General features: G+C 43.3%; 1 protein-coding gene across 3 annotated transcripts in view; it reads right to left on the reverse strand.

Annotated features, from left to right (window-relative positions):
• Positions 1-6,896: 6,896 nt before the first annotated feature.
• Positions 6,897-13,162, reverse strand: part of NACA (nascent polypeptide associated complex subunit alpha) — a 13,739-nt gene continuing 7,473 nt past the window's right edge. For 2 of the 3 annotated variants that reach the window (XM_059403471.1, XM_059403472.1), the window contains exons 3-7: positions 9,569-9,654; positions 9,307-9,384; positions 8,300-8,446; positions 7,745-7,873; positions 6,989-7,332 (exon numbers count right to left, since the gene is read on the reverse strand). In XM_059403471.1, coding sequence (XP_059259454.1) covers positions 7,183-7,332; positions 7,745-7,873; positions 8,300-8,446; positions 9,307-9,384; positions 9,569-9,654 — 590 coding nt within the window. In that variant the 3' untranslated portion in view covers positions 6,989-7,182. Of the gene's footprint in view, positions 7,333-7,744; positions 7,874-8,299; positions 8,447-9,306; positions 9,385-9,568; positions 9,655-13,162 lie in introns of all 3 variants that reach the window. The other variant, XM_059403473.1, reaches the window with a different exon arrangement.

Consider the following 13,162-nt stretch of genomic DNA (forward strand, 5'->3'; position numbering starts at 1 on the left):
TTCCACTAAAATAGATACATTAAAAAGGGTCTGCATCTATATGTAGTATCATCAAGAAACTATAAAGCATTAACCCTTTTTTTAAAAAAAATTCTAGGTAGTTAATGTACAGTGTAATAGTGGTTTCTGGAGTAGAATTCAGCGATTCATTACTTACATATTAACACCCAGTGCTCATCACAAGTGCCCCCCTTAATACTCATTACCCATCTAGCCCACCCCCCCACTTCCCTCCAACACCTCTCAGTTTGCTCTTCATCATTAAGAGCCTCTTATGCCTTGTGTCCCTCTCTCCTTTTTTCTTCCCCCCCTTCCCATATGTTGATGTTTTCTTTCTTAAATTCCACATATAAATGAGATCATGTTGTTTGTCTTTTCTGACTTATTTCACTTAACATAATACAGTCTAGCCCCATCCATATTGTCGCAAATGGCAAGATTTCATTCTTTTTGATGGCTGAATAAAATTCCGTTATATAATATCCACATATATGAATGTGTTGTGTGTGTGTGTGTACCACATCTTCTTTATCCATTCAACAGTTGAGGGACATTTGGGCTGGCTCCACAGTTTGGTTATTGTTGATAATGCTTCTATAGACATTGGGTGCATGTATTCTTTTGAATCTGTATTTTTATGTCCTTTGGGTAAATACCTTGTATGCAATTGATGGACAGTAGGGTAGTTGTATTTTAAACAATCGGAGGAGCCTCCATAGTGTTCTCCAGGGCAGCTGCACCAGTTTGCATTCCAAAAACATTAACCTTTTAAGATTGAGTCTAAATATCCTTCCTTAATGTTATGCTATAACCAGATACATCAACTTGATTTATTACCATATCAATAATTATAGTATTATTCATTATATTTTAGCTAAAGTTTTCAAACCACACTTATCCATGAAACCCTAAAAAGAAATCAACAAAATGAAATAAACAAAAATGCTGAAATACTTTACTCCTTGAGAGAAAAAAAAAATGAATTAAAATCTATAGGCTGCTCCAATGCTGAATAAATACTCCCTAAATGAATAGGTTTAGAGATGTGTAGAGAAATACATGGAGACCAAGTTAAGAAATTTAGAATGTTGTTATTTGCCTTTCCTATCAGGCTAATTTCCGGGAGGGCAGATCTGTGTTTTATTCTCTGTTGGGTTCTTAATGTGTAGCTAATGGTAGGAATTGAAGGATTTATTGAACAAATATGGATTCCCATTTGTTTTCTTTTTTCTTTTTTTTTTTAAAAAGATTTTATTTATTTATTTGACAGACAGAGATCACAAGTAGGCATAGAGGCAGAGAGGCAGGAAGGGAAGCAGGCTCCCCGCTGAGCAGAGAGCCCGATGCGGGGCTGGATCCCAGGACCCTGAGATCATGACCTGAGCAGAAGGCAGAGGCTTAACCCACTGAGCCACCCAGGTGCCCCAAGAATTTTAATTAAGACTTATATTGAACAAAGGATTTCATGACTAAAGTTTTAAAGTTGCTGCTTTATTCAACAGAGATTTAAGTGGGAGAGGCTTTTACTTTCAAAGTTTTATTTATAAGTTTCTCTTACTGAGAACGTAAGCAGGGGGAGAGGGAGACAGAGAATCCCAAGCAGACTCCACACTGATGTGGAGCCCAACTTGGGACTTGATCCCAGGACTCTGAGATCATGACCCTCCTCAAAATCAAGAGTCAGGAGCTTAACTGACTGACTCACCCAGGCACCTTGGGAGAAGCTACTTTATGGAGGCAAGAGGCAAGCACAAGTGTAGAGGGATTCTTAGTGCAGTATAGAAGAACAATTAGGGAACTATGCTCAGGTTTTTTTTTTTTCCTTTTGTTTCTTTCCATTCTTCCTTCTTTCCTTCCTTTTCTTTCCCCCCTCTCCCTCCCTTCCTTAAGACTTACTTATTTGAGAGGGCGAGAGAGAGTGAACAAGTGGGGGACAGAGAGAGGGAATCTCAATCTTTCCTGCTGCGCAGACAGCTGGATGTGGGGCTTGATCCCAGGACCCTGGGGTCATGACCTGAACCCAAAGCAGAGGCCTTAACCCACTGAGCCACCCTGGTGCCCACCCCTCATGTGGTTTTCAATTAAGGCAGTTGCATTAGGAATGAAGAGGGGGAAGAGACAGAGAATATTTAGAAAGTAAAAATTGTAGGGAACAGCTGTGAAGGGAGCCTGTGACAGGTTTCTTTTCTTCCCTTAAAATAATTTTTTAGGGCGCCTGAGTGGCTCAGTGGGTTAAGCTGCTGCCTTCGGCTCAGGTCATGATCTCGGGGTCCTGGGATCGAGTCCCACATTGGGCTCTCTGCTCAGCAGGGAGCCTGCTTCCCTCTATCTCCCTCTCTGCCTGCCTCTCCATCTGCTTGTGATCTCTCTCTGTCAAATAAATAAATAAAATCTTAAAAAAAATAATTTTTTAAAAATACAATTAACATAGAGGCACCTGGCTGGCCCAGTCAGTAGAGTGTGCGACTCTTGATCTTAGGGTCGTTGAGTTCAATCTCCATGTTGTGTGTCCAGATTACCCAAAAATAAAAAAAAATCTAAAAAAACCCCAACTAGGCATTTATCATAAATGGTTACCATCCTAACCATTTTTTAAGTCTATAGTTTGGTGAGATTAAGTATATCCACATTGTTGTGTAACCCTCACCATCTATCTTCAGAACTTTTTCATCTTCCCCAACTGAAATTCTGTCCCTATTAAACATTAATTCTTCCTCTTCCTCCTCCGACCCCTCGCAAACACCATTCTATTTCTGTCTCTATGAATCTGACTAATCTAGATACCTTATATAAGTGGAATCATACAATCCTTATCTTTTTGTGACTGGCTTATTTTTATATAGCTTATTTTATATAGCTTAATGTCCTTATTTTGTTGTTGATCTATAGTTTTTTTTTTAAAGATTTTATTTATTTATTTGACAGAGAGAGATCACAAGCAGGCAGAGAGGCAGGCAGAGAGAGAGGAGGAAGCAGGCTCCCTGCTGAGCAGAGAGCCCGATGTGGGACTCGATCCCAGGACCCCAAGATCATGACCTGAGCCGAAGGCAGCGGCTTAACCACTGAGCCACCCAGGCGCCCCGATCTATAGTTTTTTTTTAAGGATTTTATTTATTTGACATAGAAAGAGGGAACACAAGCAAGGGGAGTGTGAGAGGGAGAAGCAGGCTCCCCACTGAGCGGGGAGCCCGATGTGGGGCTGGATCCCAGGACCCCGGGATCACAACCTGAGCCAAAGGCAGACGCTTAACAGCTGAGCCACCCAGGCGCCCCTATAGGTTCTTTATATATTTTGGATACTATCCCCTCATCAAGATAGATCCTTTACAAATATTTCCTCACAATCTGTAAGGTGTCCTTTTCTTTTTTAGTAAGATTTTACCTATTTTTGAAAGAAAGGGTGAGGTCATTTGCTGAGCAAGAAGCACAACGTGGGCCTCAATCCCAGGACTCCAGGATCATGACCTGAGCCAAAGGCAGACTGAACCACACTACCTTTTTTTTTTTTTTTTTTTCCCAAGTAATCTCTATATACAACATGGGGCTTGAATTTACCACCCTTCGATCAAGAGTCATATGCTCTTCTGACTGAGCCAGCCAGGCACTCCTCCATACTTTGTTGCCTATGCTTCTGGTATCACATAAAATCATCGGAAAATCAAAAGCATGAAGCTTTTCTCCTGTTTTCTTCTTAGAGTTTTATGGTTTTAGGTCTTACATTCTTTTGTAGTTAATTTCTATATTTGGTATCCAGTAAGAATCCAACTTCATTCTATTCCATGTGGATATCCAGTCTTCCCAGCACCATCTGTTGCAGACTAGGTTTCTTTTTTATAGAACCAAATAGGCAACTGTGTCATTCATGAGCTGTGTTAACCGGGAAAACACAAAGGAAAATTTTGACAAGGCAGACAGATAATGGAAGTAATTTTGTGGATCTTGAAAAAAGATCAAACAAATTTAAGAGAAACCAAAGGGATGTTAAGGAGACTAAAGGACAAATGTGACTATGCATGAATGCCCACTGGAGTTATCAACTAGGTAACTTGAGAGCCATTTCGTGGAAAGCCATACTACTGTGGTCTGGAAAGAGAATGAACAGAGCTACCTCTTTCATAGATAAATCATGGGAACAAAGTTGGAGTGAAAAGAAATTTGCAGGATGATACATAGTATACAGTTTTGCTTAAAGTTTTCAAAGTCTGTAGATCACTAAATGCTTTGGGTACATAAATATGTATTGAGAGAATATCAACTTATATACAGATATTATGAAACACTAGTTCATGACATTGGTATCTCTGAGGGAGGGAATTGGTCTGAGGAAGGATATAAAGGGGTCTCTGTACCTATCTGTATGGTTTAATTTCTAAAAAATAAAACAGCTGAATGACAGGTACACATACAGTTCTTACCTCATGTCCGAAGTTTACTTCCCAAATAAAAAGAAAATCTGCTAATGGAGAAACATGGAGAGACAGAGAGGCTAACTAAATTGGCCTACTGTTTTCTTTCCCCTTTAGAAATCAGAATGGTCATTCAGTAAATAACCAGTGTCTGTTTCGCAGATTCTTAGCAAAATGCTTCTAACAGACCTATATGTTTTGGGGTTATCAGTTTTTTTTTTTTTTTTAAGATTTTATTTATTTATTTGATAGATCACAAGTAGGCAAGAGAGGCAGAGAGGGGGAAGCAGGCTCCCTGCTGAGCAGAGAGCCAGATGTGGGGCTTGATCCCAGGACCCTGGGATCACAGCCTGAGCTTAAGGCAGAGGCATTAGCTCACTGAGCCACCCAGGTGCCCCCCACTTTTTTTTAACAGATGAGGTCAGAGATTACTTAAAATATCATTGTTAAATAGTCTATTTAGGGGTGCCTGGGTGGCTCAGTTGGTTTAGCATCTGCCTACGGCTCAGGTCATGATCTTGGGCTCCTGGGATCAAGGCTCCCTGCTCAGCACCAAGTCTGCTTCTCCCTCTCCCTCTGACCCTCCCCTCCACTGGTCCTCTCTTTGCCTCTGCTCTCAAATAAATAAAATCTTTCCAAAAAAAAAAAAAAAAAAAGGTCTACTGAGTATTTGAATAGAGACTTAATCATTTTAAGAATCAGGAAAGTAATTAAAAAATTTTGCTCATCCCATACATTCCCTAATTTGAGAACCAAGATTTTTATCATTCTGTGACAGAGAAAGTTAGTTGTACATTCCTTTTTTAAAAAAACTTTTTGGGCGCCTGGGTGGCTCAGTGGGTTAAACCACTGCCTTCGGCTCAGGTCATGATCTCAGGGTCCTGGGATCGAGTCCCGCATCGGGCTCTCTGCTCAGCGGGGATCCTGCTTCCTCCTCTCTCTCTCTGCCTGCCTCTCTGCCTACTTGTAATCTCTCTCTGTCAAATAAATAAATAAAATCTTTAAAAAAAAAAACAAAACTTTTTAAGTATTTTGTCAGAGAAAGCAAGTGAGCGAGAGAGCATGCACAAGCAGGGGGAGCAGCAGGCAGAGAAGCAAGTTTCCTGTTGAGCAAGGAGCCTGACATGTAAGTTGATTCCAGGACCCTGGGATCATGACCTGTGCTGAAGGCAGATGCCTAACCAACCGAGCCACCCAGGAATCCCAGCCTTGAGAAGTTCTGTTCAGCAACTTAACTGTTCTACCCTGGTAAAATGGAAGCAGGTCATCAATCTCAGCCAGATGTCAACTTGTGGTTCTCCAGGTGGTCTACCACTTCTTACTAATACAGCCTACCACAATGAAAAGACCCTACTTAGAGAGTAGCTGTCTTTGGAGGAAGTCGTTTAATTGTTTTGGTCCTCAACTTTCACTCACATCTGTTAAAACACTATTCAAGGGCACCTGGCTGGCTCAGTCAGAGCAGCGTTATCACTGTTGACCTAGGGGTTTTGAGTTTTGAGCCTCAAGTTGGGTGAAGAGATTAAATAAACCCAAAAAAACCTGAATTCAGTAATAGAAATGGATAAACTTCTTTGGTCTCCAATGCCTTCTACCATGTTAGTCTGATCCATTCCCATCTTAATATTCCTTCCAGGTGTATTAACACTTACTTGTTTTAGGATTCTTACCTCTACGTTTACTTTTAGCCTTCCCATTTCCAAATTTTAGTCTTCTGCTTTTCCCCCAAACCATTTTCTAACAACCCAAACTCAGACGCTTTACTCTTCTCTTAGGACTTCTATGGAGTTATGTGTATTTTTCATTCACTGGCTAATCATTGTTTATTAGTTTGCCTCATTTTCCACTTACTGTCCTAGCATAATTATGGCTACCCTAATCATAATTTATTTTGTACATTAAAATGTTGCTATAGTGTATGCCTGACAGCAGAGTGTTTATACTGTATACAACAGTCAAAAACTCCTTTCATGACATACCTCTGCATTTTGTACAAAGTGCAGTCTTTTCATCCATATTAATTATGCACCCTACCCTCTCCAACCCTGTACCAAGCTCCTACATATCAAGATGTAACCACTGTGAACTGCTTCCCAGAGGCCAGATGAGGTCATATATATATATATATATATATTTTTTTTTTTTTCAAGGACTGTAGGCCAGAAAAGAGGCTGATGATTATTAAATATAGAAGACGATTTGCTAACAGTTAACATGTGGGAAAGAATATGGAAAGGAGAAACTTTACATGTAAGTTGTATTCTCTTAAGACAAGGAAGTTCTAACAGACAGCCTAGTATAGTATCTTTAAGAGATGAAAGACTGACATCTTAAGTGAGGAATCTGCGGCACTAAACCTTCTCAAACTCAAGCTGAGGCCTTAAGGTAAATTACATGTTTTCATTTCTAGAGACTTCATGGTTTTTTTTTTTGGGGGGGGGGGGGGGGAGGGGGGTAGAAGGAGGGAAAGGAGACCAAGCACCCACTGAGTTCATCCAACAAGAAGCCATAACTTTATTAATGATAGAAACAGTACAAATTTCAAACCAAGCTGCAGTTATTCTTTTGAAACACCAAAAAAAGGTCCTCGTTTTCAGATGGTTACATTGTTAATTCCTGTAAGAAAAGAGATCATTAGAAGTAGTTAAAGGCAAACTGGAATTCAGGTCCCTAAATATGAGGTAATTCAGAATAGGCTTTGGAATGAAGCTTCCTAAACTGGTTGATCTTAAGTACAGAAAATAAAGTCACCCCGAACTGGTCAGGGCTGAAGAAGTCAAGGAATAAAGGCTTTAACACTTACCATAATAGCATTTACAATATCATTACTGTTGTTCTTCAGGGCTCGGACTGCCTTTGCTCTTGACACATTTGCTTGTGACATGACCAATTCTATGTCCTTAACCTCTACACCGGTTTCATCAACCTAAGAGAAGGAAGAAAAACACAATAACCCAAAGGCCAAGAAAAATTCTGGTAGTTCTTTGGAGACAGGAGTCTCTTAAATCTAGTTCTTAATATAACTCAGAAACTATTTAAGTCAATTGAGTTTGAGAGCCTAAAGCAATGTAGAACGCACCCATCAATACGAGATAATACTGGGTGCCTGGGTGGCTCAGTCGGTTAAGCATCTGCCTTTGGCTCAGGTCACGATCCTGGGGTCCTAGAATTGAACCCCAAGCAGCCCCAAGCTGCTTCTCCCTCTGCCTCTCTCTCATGGATAAATAACAAATTTGTATTACAAATAATAATACCTTATATGTACTATTATAAATAAAATCTTAAACACAAAATACTATCTGGAGAGGATTAAAAGTATAAAAGATTTCCCTATATACCTCTTCCTCTTCACTCTCCTCTTGTACAGTTGGAGTCTGTGTGTTTTCTTGAATGTTTGAGACAGCTTCACCTTGAACTTTGAATTTCTCAGCAGCTGCCAGCTGTGCTTGCTGAGATAAATCCTCGATCTGCAGGGCAGAAAATACAGATTTATGTGACAAGATCAATCTGCAGTAAGTGAAATAAATCATTTATATCTATTCCAAACTCTCACTCTAAAGCTACTTCAGGTTAGCTTACTATATAGCTTTATATTATTTGCCCTAAGATTATGTTATCACTGTACAGAGAGAACTAGTTTAGATCTAAAGCAATGATTCTCAACTGGGAGGTAATTTTGTTATCCAGGGACATCTACCAAATGTCTGGAGATTTTTTTGATTATCGCATCTGGGCAGGATGCTGCTAAACATCTCTAACACTCAGGAAAGCAGCTCCCCCAACAAGGAATTAACTGACCTCAAATTACACACCAAAGAATTATCTAACTCTTGACTATCAATAGTGCTGAGGTTGAGAAACCCTGGTCTAGAGTGCGCCCAAGAAAACTTTACCTTGGCTTCCCCAAAAACTATGTAGGTATCTGAAGCTGGGCTCTTGTAGACATCTGGTTTTGTGATGACAAAGAGAATATTCTTAGATTTCCTGATAGTGACTCTTGTAACTCCTGTAACCTGTCGAAGACCCAGTTTGGACATAGCCTAAGGAATAGAAAAGAACATGAGGTTTTCAACTTCTCTAGAAGCAGCTTCACAAGGGAGCCTAGGTGGCTCAGTTGGTTGAATGTCCAACTCTTGATTTTGGCTCTTATCTCAGGGTTGTGAGATTGAGCCCTACACATCAGGCTCTGCACTTAGCAGGGATTCTGCTTCTCCCTTTACCTCCTCCCCTGCTCCTGCACATATTCTCTCACCCCAATAAATAATATCTTAAAAAAAGAAGTAGCTTTAGGAAGTAAAGGACATAGTAATAACTATATCCAAAGTAAAGCCTTAACTGAGGGTTGCTGGTAGGGAAGGGGGTAGGGAGACGGGGTAACTGGGTTGACATTAAGGAGGGTACATGATGTAATGAGCACTGGGTATTAGAGAAGACTATGAATTGGGGCGCCTGGGTGGCTTAGTTGGTTGGACGTCTGCCTTTGGCTCAGGTTGCGATCCTAGGACAGGATCGGGCCCCATATCGGGCTCCCTGAGTCTGCTTTTCCCTCTCCCTCTGACCCTCCTCCCGGCTTGTGTGGTCTCAAATAGATTTAAAAAAAAAAAAAAGAAAAAAAAGAAAAAAAAAGACTAATGAATCACTGACCTCTACTTCTGACACCAGTAATACATTAAATGTTAATTAAATTTAAATGAAAAAAAGTAACAAAACAAATGAAAACAAAGCAAAGCCTTTTCCTAGGCTAACCTGATATTACAGAATTGGCTTCCAGGACTCCTGATTTTTTTTTTTTGCCATAGTAATTTCTATCACTATAAATATGATTCTACCATTACAGTTCCCCCTCTCTAAAGCTGCTTCATCAGAACCTTTAATCCTTGTTCATAACTTAAAAACTTACCTTCCGTGCCTTCTTTTCACTCCGGCTCTGTTTTGCTTTACTGACTGGTTCTTCGTCAATTTCAGCGGCTGCTGCCAGCTGAAGAAAAAAAACAACTATGAGTAAACTGGTATATAAGGCCTAGATACTACAATCCCCATGAGGTTTTCCCTTTATGAAGGTTCACAGTTCCAAATACTGAAGTCAGCTTCTCTGATCAACCCTTGTTCTTCAATGCTTCTTTGACCCAAGTACTCTGACCAGCAAGTAGGAGAACACCTACCTGGGCTTGTTGTGTGGTTGCCTGTGTGGAATCCTGTTCCTCAAGCTCTGGTACTGATTCATCACTGTCAGATTCTGTTCCAGACCCTGAGATGACAAATTTAACTTTTACTATTTTACAGGAGATTATAAGGAAAAGACACCTCACCACAGCCTATGTGGAATAGAGGTCACTGGCTTATGCTAGACCTCACCAAGTTAAATGTAAACCAACTGATTTGTATGAAGTCAGCTTGACAGCCTCCAACTCAGTCATAAACTAGTGTGTACACATCCATTAAAGACCCAGCCCCAGAAATAAGAGGTAATTACTAGTTATAGCCAAACAGTTTATAAAGAATAACTGTTTCCTTTCTCTTAAGGTCTCCACTTGGCACAGGCCAACACTAAGGACCTACGTAACTCCAAATTCTACCCGATAGCCCAACCATCTCCACAAGGTTATGGCAGACAGATAGATTATCTCCAGATACATTTAAATGGAAAAAAACAAAAACAAAAACAAAAACAAAAAACCAGTAAGATCACACTGTGGAGGCAGACCAAGGAGGACACTTTCCCCTCATCCTTACACTGAGTTGGGGAAGGCCAGAAGCAGTTGTGTACACACATTTAGCCTTGTTTTCAAACCACTTACCCTAGCAATTTGGTTTCATCAACATAGCCTGAAGATTCTCAAAGATTGCCAACCTATAGTTCTAATAGTCACCTCTGTTAGAGCCTGTCCTGTGACCTCTCCCCTTTCCAAATATAATTCACATATTTTAAGTTCACCTCAATCAAAAGACCAAGCATCAATAAAGACTACTGAGAGAAAAAAGCAGACACCTGCACCATTCTCAGGCTAGGAAAAAAGTCTTGAAAAGGGAGTCCCCTGGGCACTGGTCATTACTGAATCTAAATCATGAAAAGAAATTAAAATACTTCTATATTTCCCAACATTTTAGCAAATCCCAGGCCCAGGGACAAGGTTAGTTATGTGGTAGAGATTAGAGCAAATTAAAAGGTCTAATAGGTCGGTCTTGGTTTTCAATGTCAGATTATTCAGGTAAAAAGATGGCAGATCCAGGGTTAGCTTGGACCATATTATACAAGATGATACAAAACAGACTTTCTGAGGTGATGAAAACCAAGATTGATTCACATTCCTAGAACTTTTGCATTTAAAACTATTGTTCTATGTTCTATGTCCAAACACAAGCAGATACACTGGAGAAAGCGGCGCATCCTAGGGTTAGTACAGTGGGTAGCCCCAGGAGGGGTGTGGGCGACACACCATGCACACAGCAAACCAAGGCAAATACCCTTGTTGTTCTTCAGAACAGGCTGCTTGGCAGAGGGGGTTGGGGCAGGGATCCCAGCAGGTTTGGGGGTGGGCATGTTGACGAGGACCGACTGGAAAGGCAGTCCCCCCGAGATTGGTTCCGGGGGAATCAGAGGCGGCAGCTCATCCTCATCAGCAGGGGCTGAGGGCTTACAGGGTGATTCCAGCACCAGCCCAGGTGAGGACGGCAGAATTTGCTGTTTAGGAAGCAGAGGGGGAACTGGGGAGGGAGTGAGAGGCAGAGAGACTGATGGGGTGGGTGCTGGAGGGATAGATGCTGATCCAGCTTTAGGAAGGACCTTCTCAGAGCAAACTGTTGCTGGAGGAGTAGATGTCACAGACCCAAGAGAAAGAGTCAAAGGGCTCTTTGGGAAATGGGCAGAATCTTTGCTTTTTAATGGAGAAACAGGGAGCGTTTTGGGAGCCTTTGAAGAGACTTTCTGAGCAGAGACTGTCAGTGGGGCTGGAGCCATTGCAGGAAGGGGTCCTTTAGTACCATTCTTAGCTGAAGGATCTGGGCACACAGGAGGTGAAGTAGCAGAACTCTTCTTGGCCAGTGGACCTTTCTCAGAGGGAGCTGTGACAACTGGTATACTTTCTGGAGCTGGGGCAACAAGTCCTGCTTTGAGAGCTGTGGAGCCTTTCTTTACTGGTAGGCCTTTAGAAGCCAGAGGGGCAATGGACCCCAGGGCACATGTGACTGAAACTGGAGAGGTAGGGGCCTCTCTGGGGGAGGGAGGACTCTCAGATGAGGGAGTGGGGGTGCCTTTGGATGGGGTAGCCTGGGCTCTCTTGGGGGATGGAGTTCCTCCTGGGATTCTTTTGGAGGATGAAGTTGCTGAGGTCCCTTTCAGGGATGGAGCTGCTGGAGACTCTTTGGAGGAAGGAGTCACAGCTGGCCCCTTGGGAGATGGGGTTCCTGGAGCCCCTTTGGGGGTTGGAGTTTCCAGAGACTCTTTGGGGGAAGGAGTCACAGCTGAGGGAGTAAGGGACCCTTTGAGAGATGGGGCACCTGGGGCTTTTTTTGAGGAAGGAGCAACAGCTGGGGGAGTGGAAGTCTCTTTAGGGGATAGGGTTGCTGGGCCCCCTTTGGGGGAGGGAGGAGCCACAGGTGGGGCAGTGGGGGGCCCTTTGGGAGGTGGAGTAGCTGGGGCTCTTTTGGGGGCTGGAGTTGCTTGAGACTCTTTAGGGGAGGGAAGAGCTACAGTGAGGGTCCCTTTCGGAGGCTGGGTAGCTGGGGACTCTCTGGGGGAGGAAGGGGCCCTGGTTGGGGGAGTGGAAGTCTCTTTTGGGGATGGGGTTGCTTGGCCCCCTTTAGGAGATGGAGTTGCTGGAGCTCTTCTGGAGCCTGGAGCTGCTTGGGACTTTTTGGGAGAGGGAGGAGCCACAGCTGGGGGAGTGGAGACCCCTCTGGGAGGTGGGGTAGCTGGAACTCTTTTGGGGACTGAAGTTGCTTCAGACTCTTTGGGTGAGGAAGTTGGTTGGCCCCCTTTGGGAGATGGAGTTGCTTGGGACTCTTTGGAAGAGGAATGAGCTGTAACTTGGGGGGTAGAGGCCCCTCTGGGAGGTTGGGTAGCTGGGGAGTCTTTGGGGGAGGAGGGAGTCATACCTAGGGGAATGGAGGTCTCTTTAGCAGATGGGGTTGCTGGGCCCCCTTTGGGGGAGGGAGGAGAAATAGATGGGGCAGTGGGGGGCCCTTTGGGAGAGGAAGGAGTCACAGCTGGGGGAATGGTCTCTTTAGCAGATAGGGTAGCTGCGGCCCCTTTGGGGGAGGGAGGAGCCGCAGATAGGGCAGTGGGGGGCCCTTTGGGAGATGGAGTAGTTGGGGCTCTTTTGGGAGATTGGGTAGGTGGGCACTCTTTGCGGGAGGAAGGAGCCACAGCTGGGGGAGTGGAGTTCTCTTTAGGGGATGGGGTTGTTGGGCCCCCTTTGGGGAATGGAGTGGTTGAGGCTCTTTTGGGAGACTGGGTAGCTGGGCACTCTATGGGAGTTGCCTGAGGCCCTTTGAGGGAGGAAGGAGGAACTACAGGTGGGGCAGTGGGGGCCCCTTTGGGAGATGGAGTAGTTAGGGCTCTTTTGGGAGACTGGGTAGCTGGGCACTCTTTCTGGGAGGAAGAAGCCACAGCTGGGGGAGTGGAGGTCTCTTTAGGGGATGGGGTTGCTGGGCTCCCTTTGGGGGAAGGAGGAGCTACAGGTGGGGCAGTGGGGGCCCCTTTGGGAGATGGAGTAGTTAGGGCTCTTTTGGGAGACTGGGTAGCTGGGCACTCTTTC

Source organism: Mustela nigripes, chromosome 6 (assembly GCF_022355385.1).
Source record: "Mustela nigripes isolate SB6536 chromosome 6, MUSNIG.SB6536, whole genome shotgun sequence".
NCBI classification, from domain to species: domain Eukaryota; kingdom Metazoa; phylum Chordata; class Mammalia; order Carnivora; family Mustelidae; genus Mustela; species Mustela nigripes.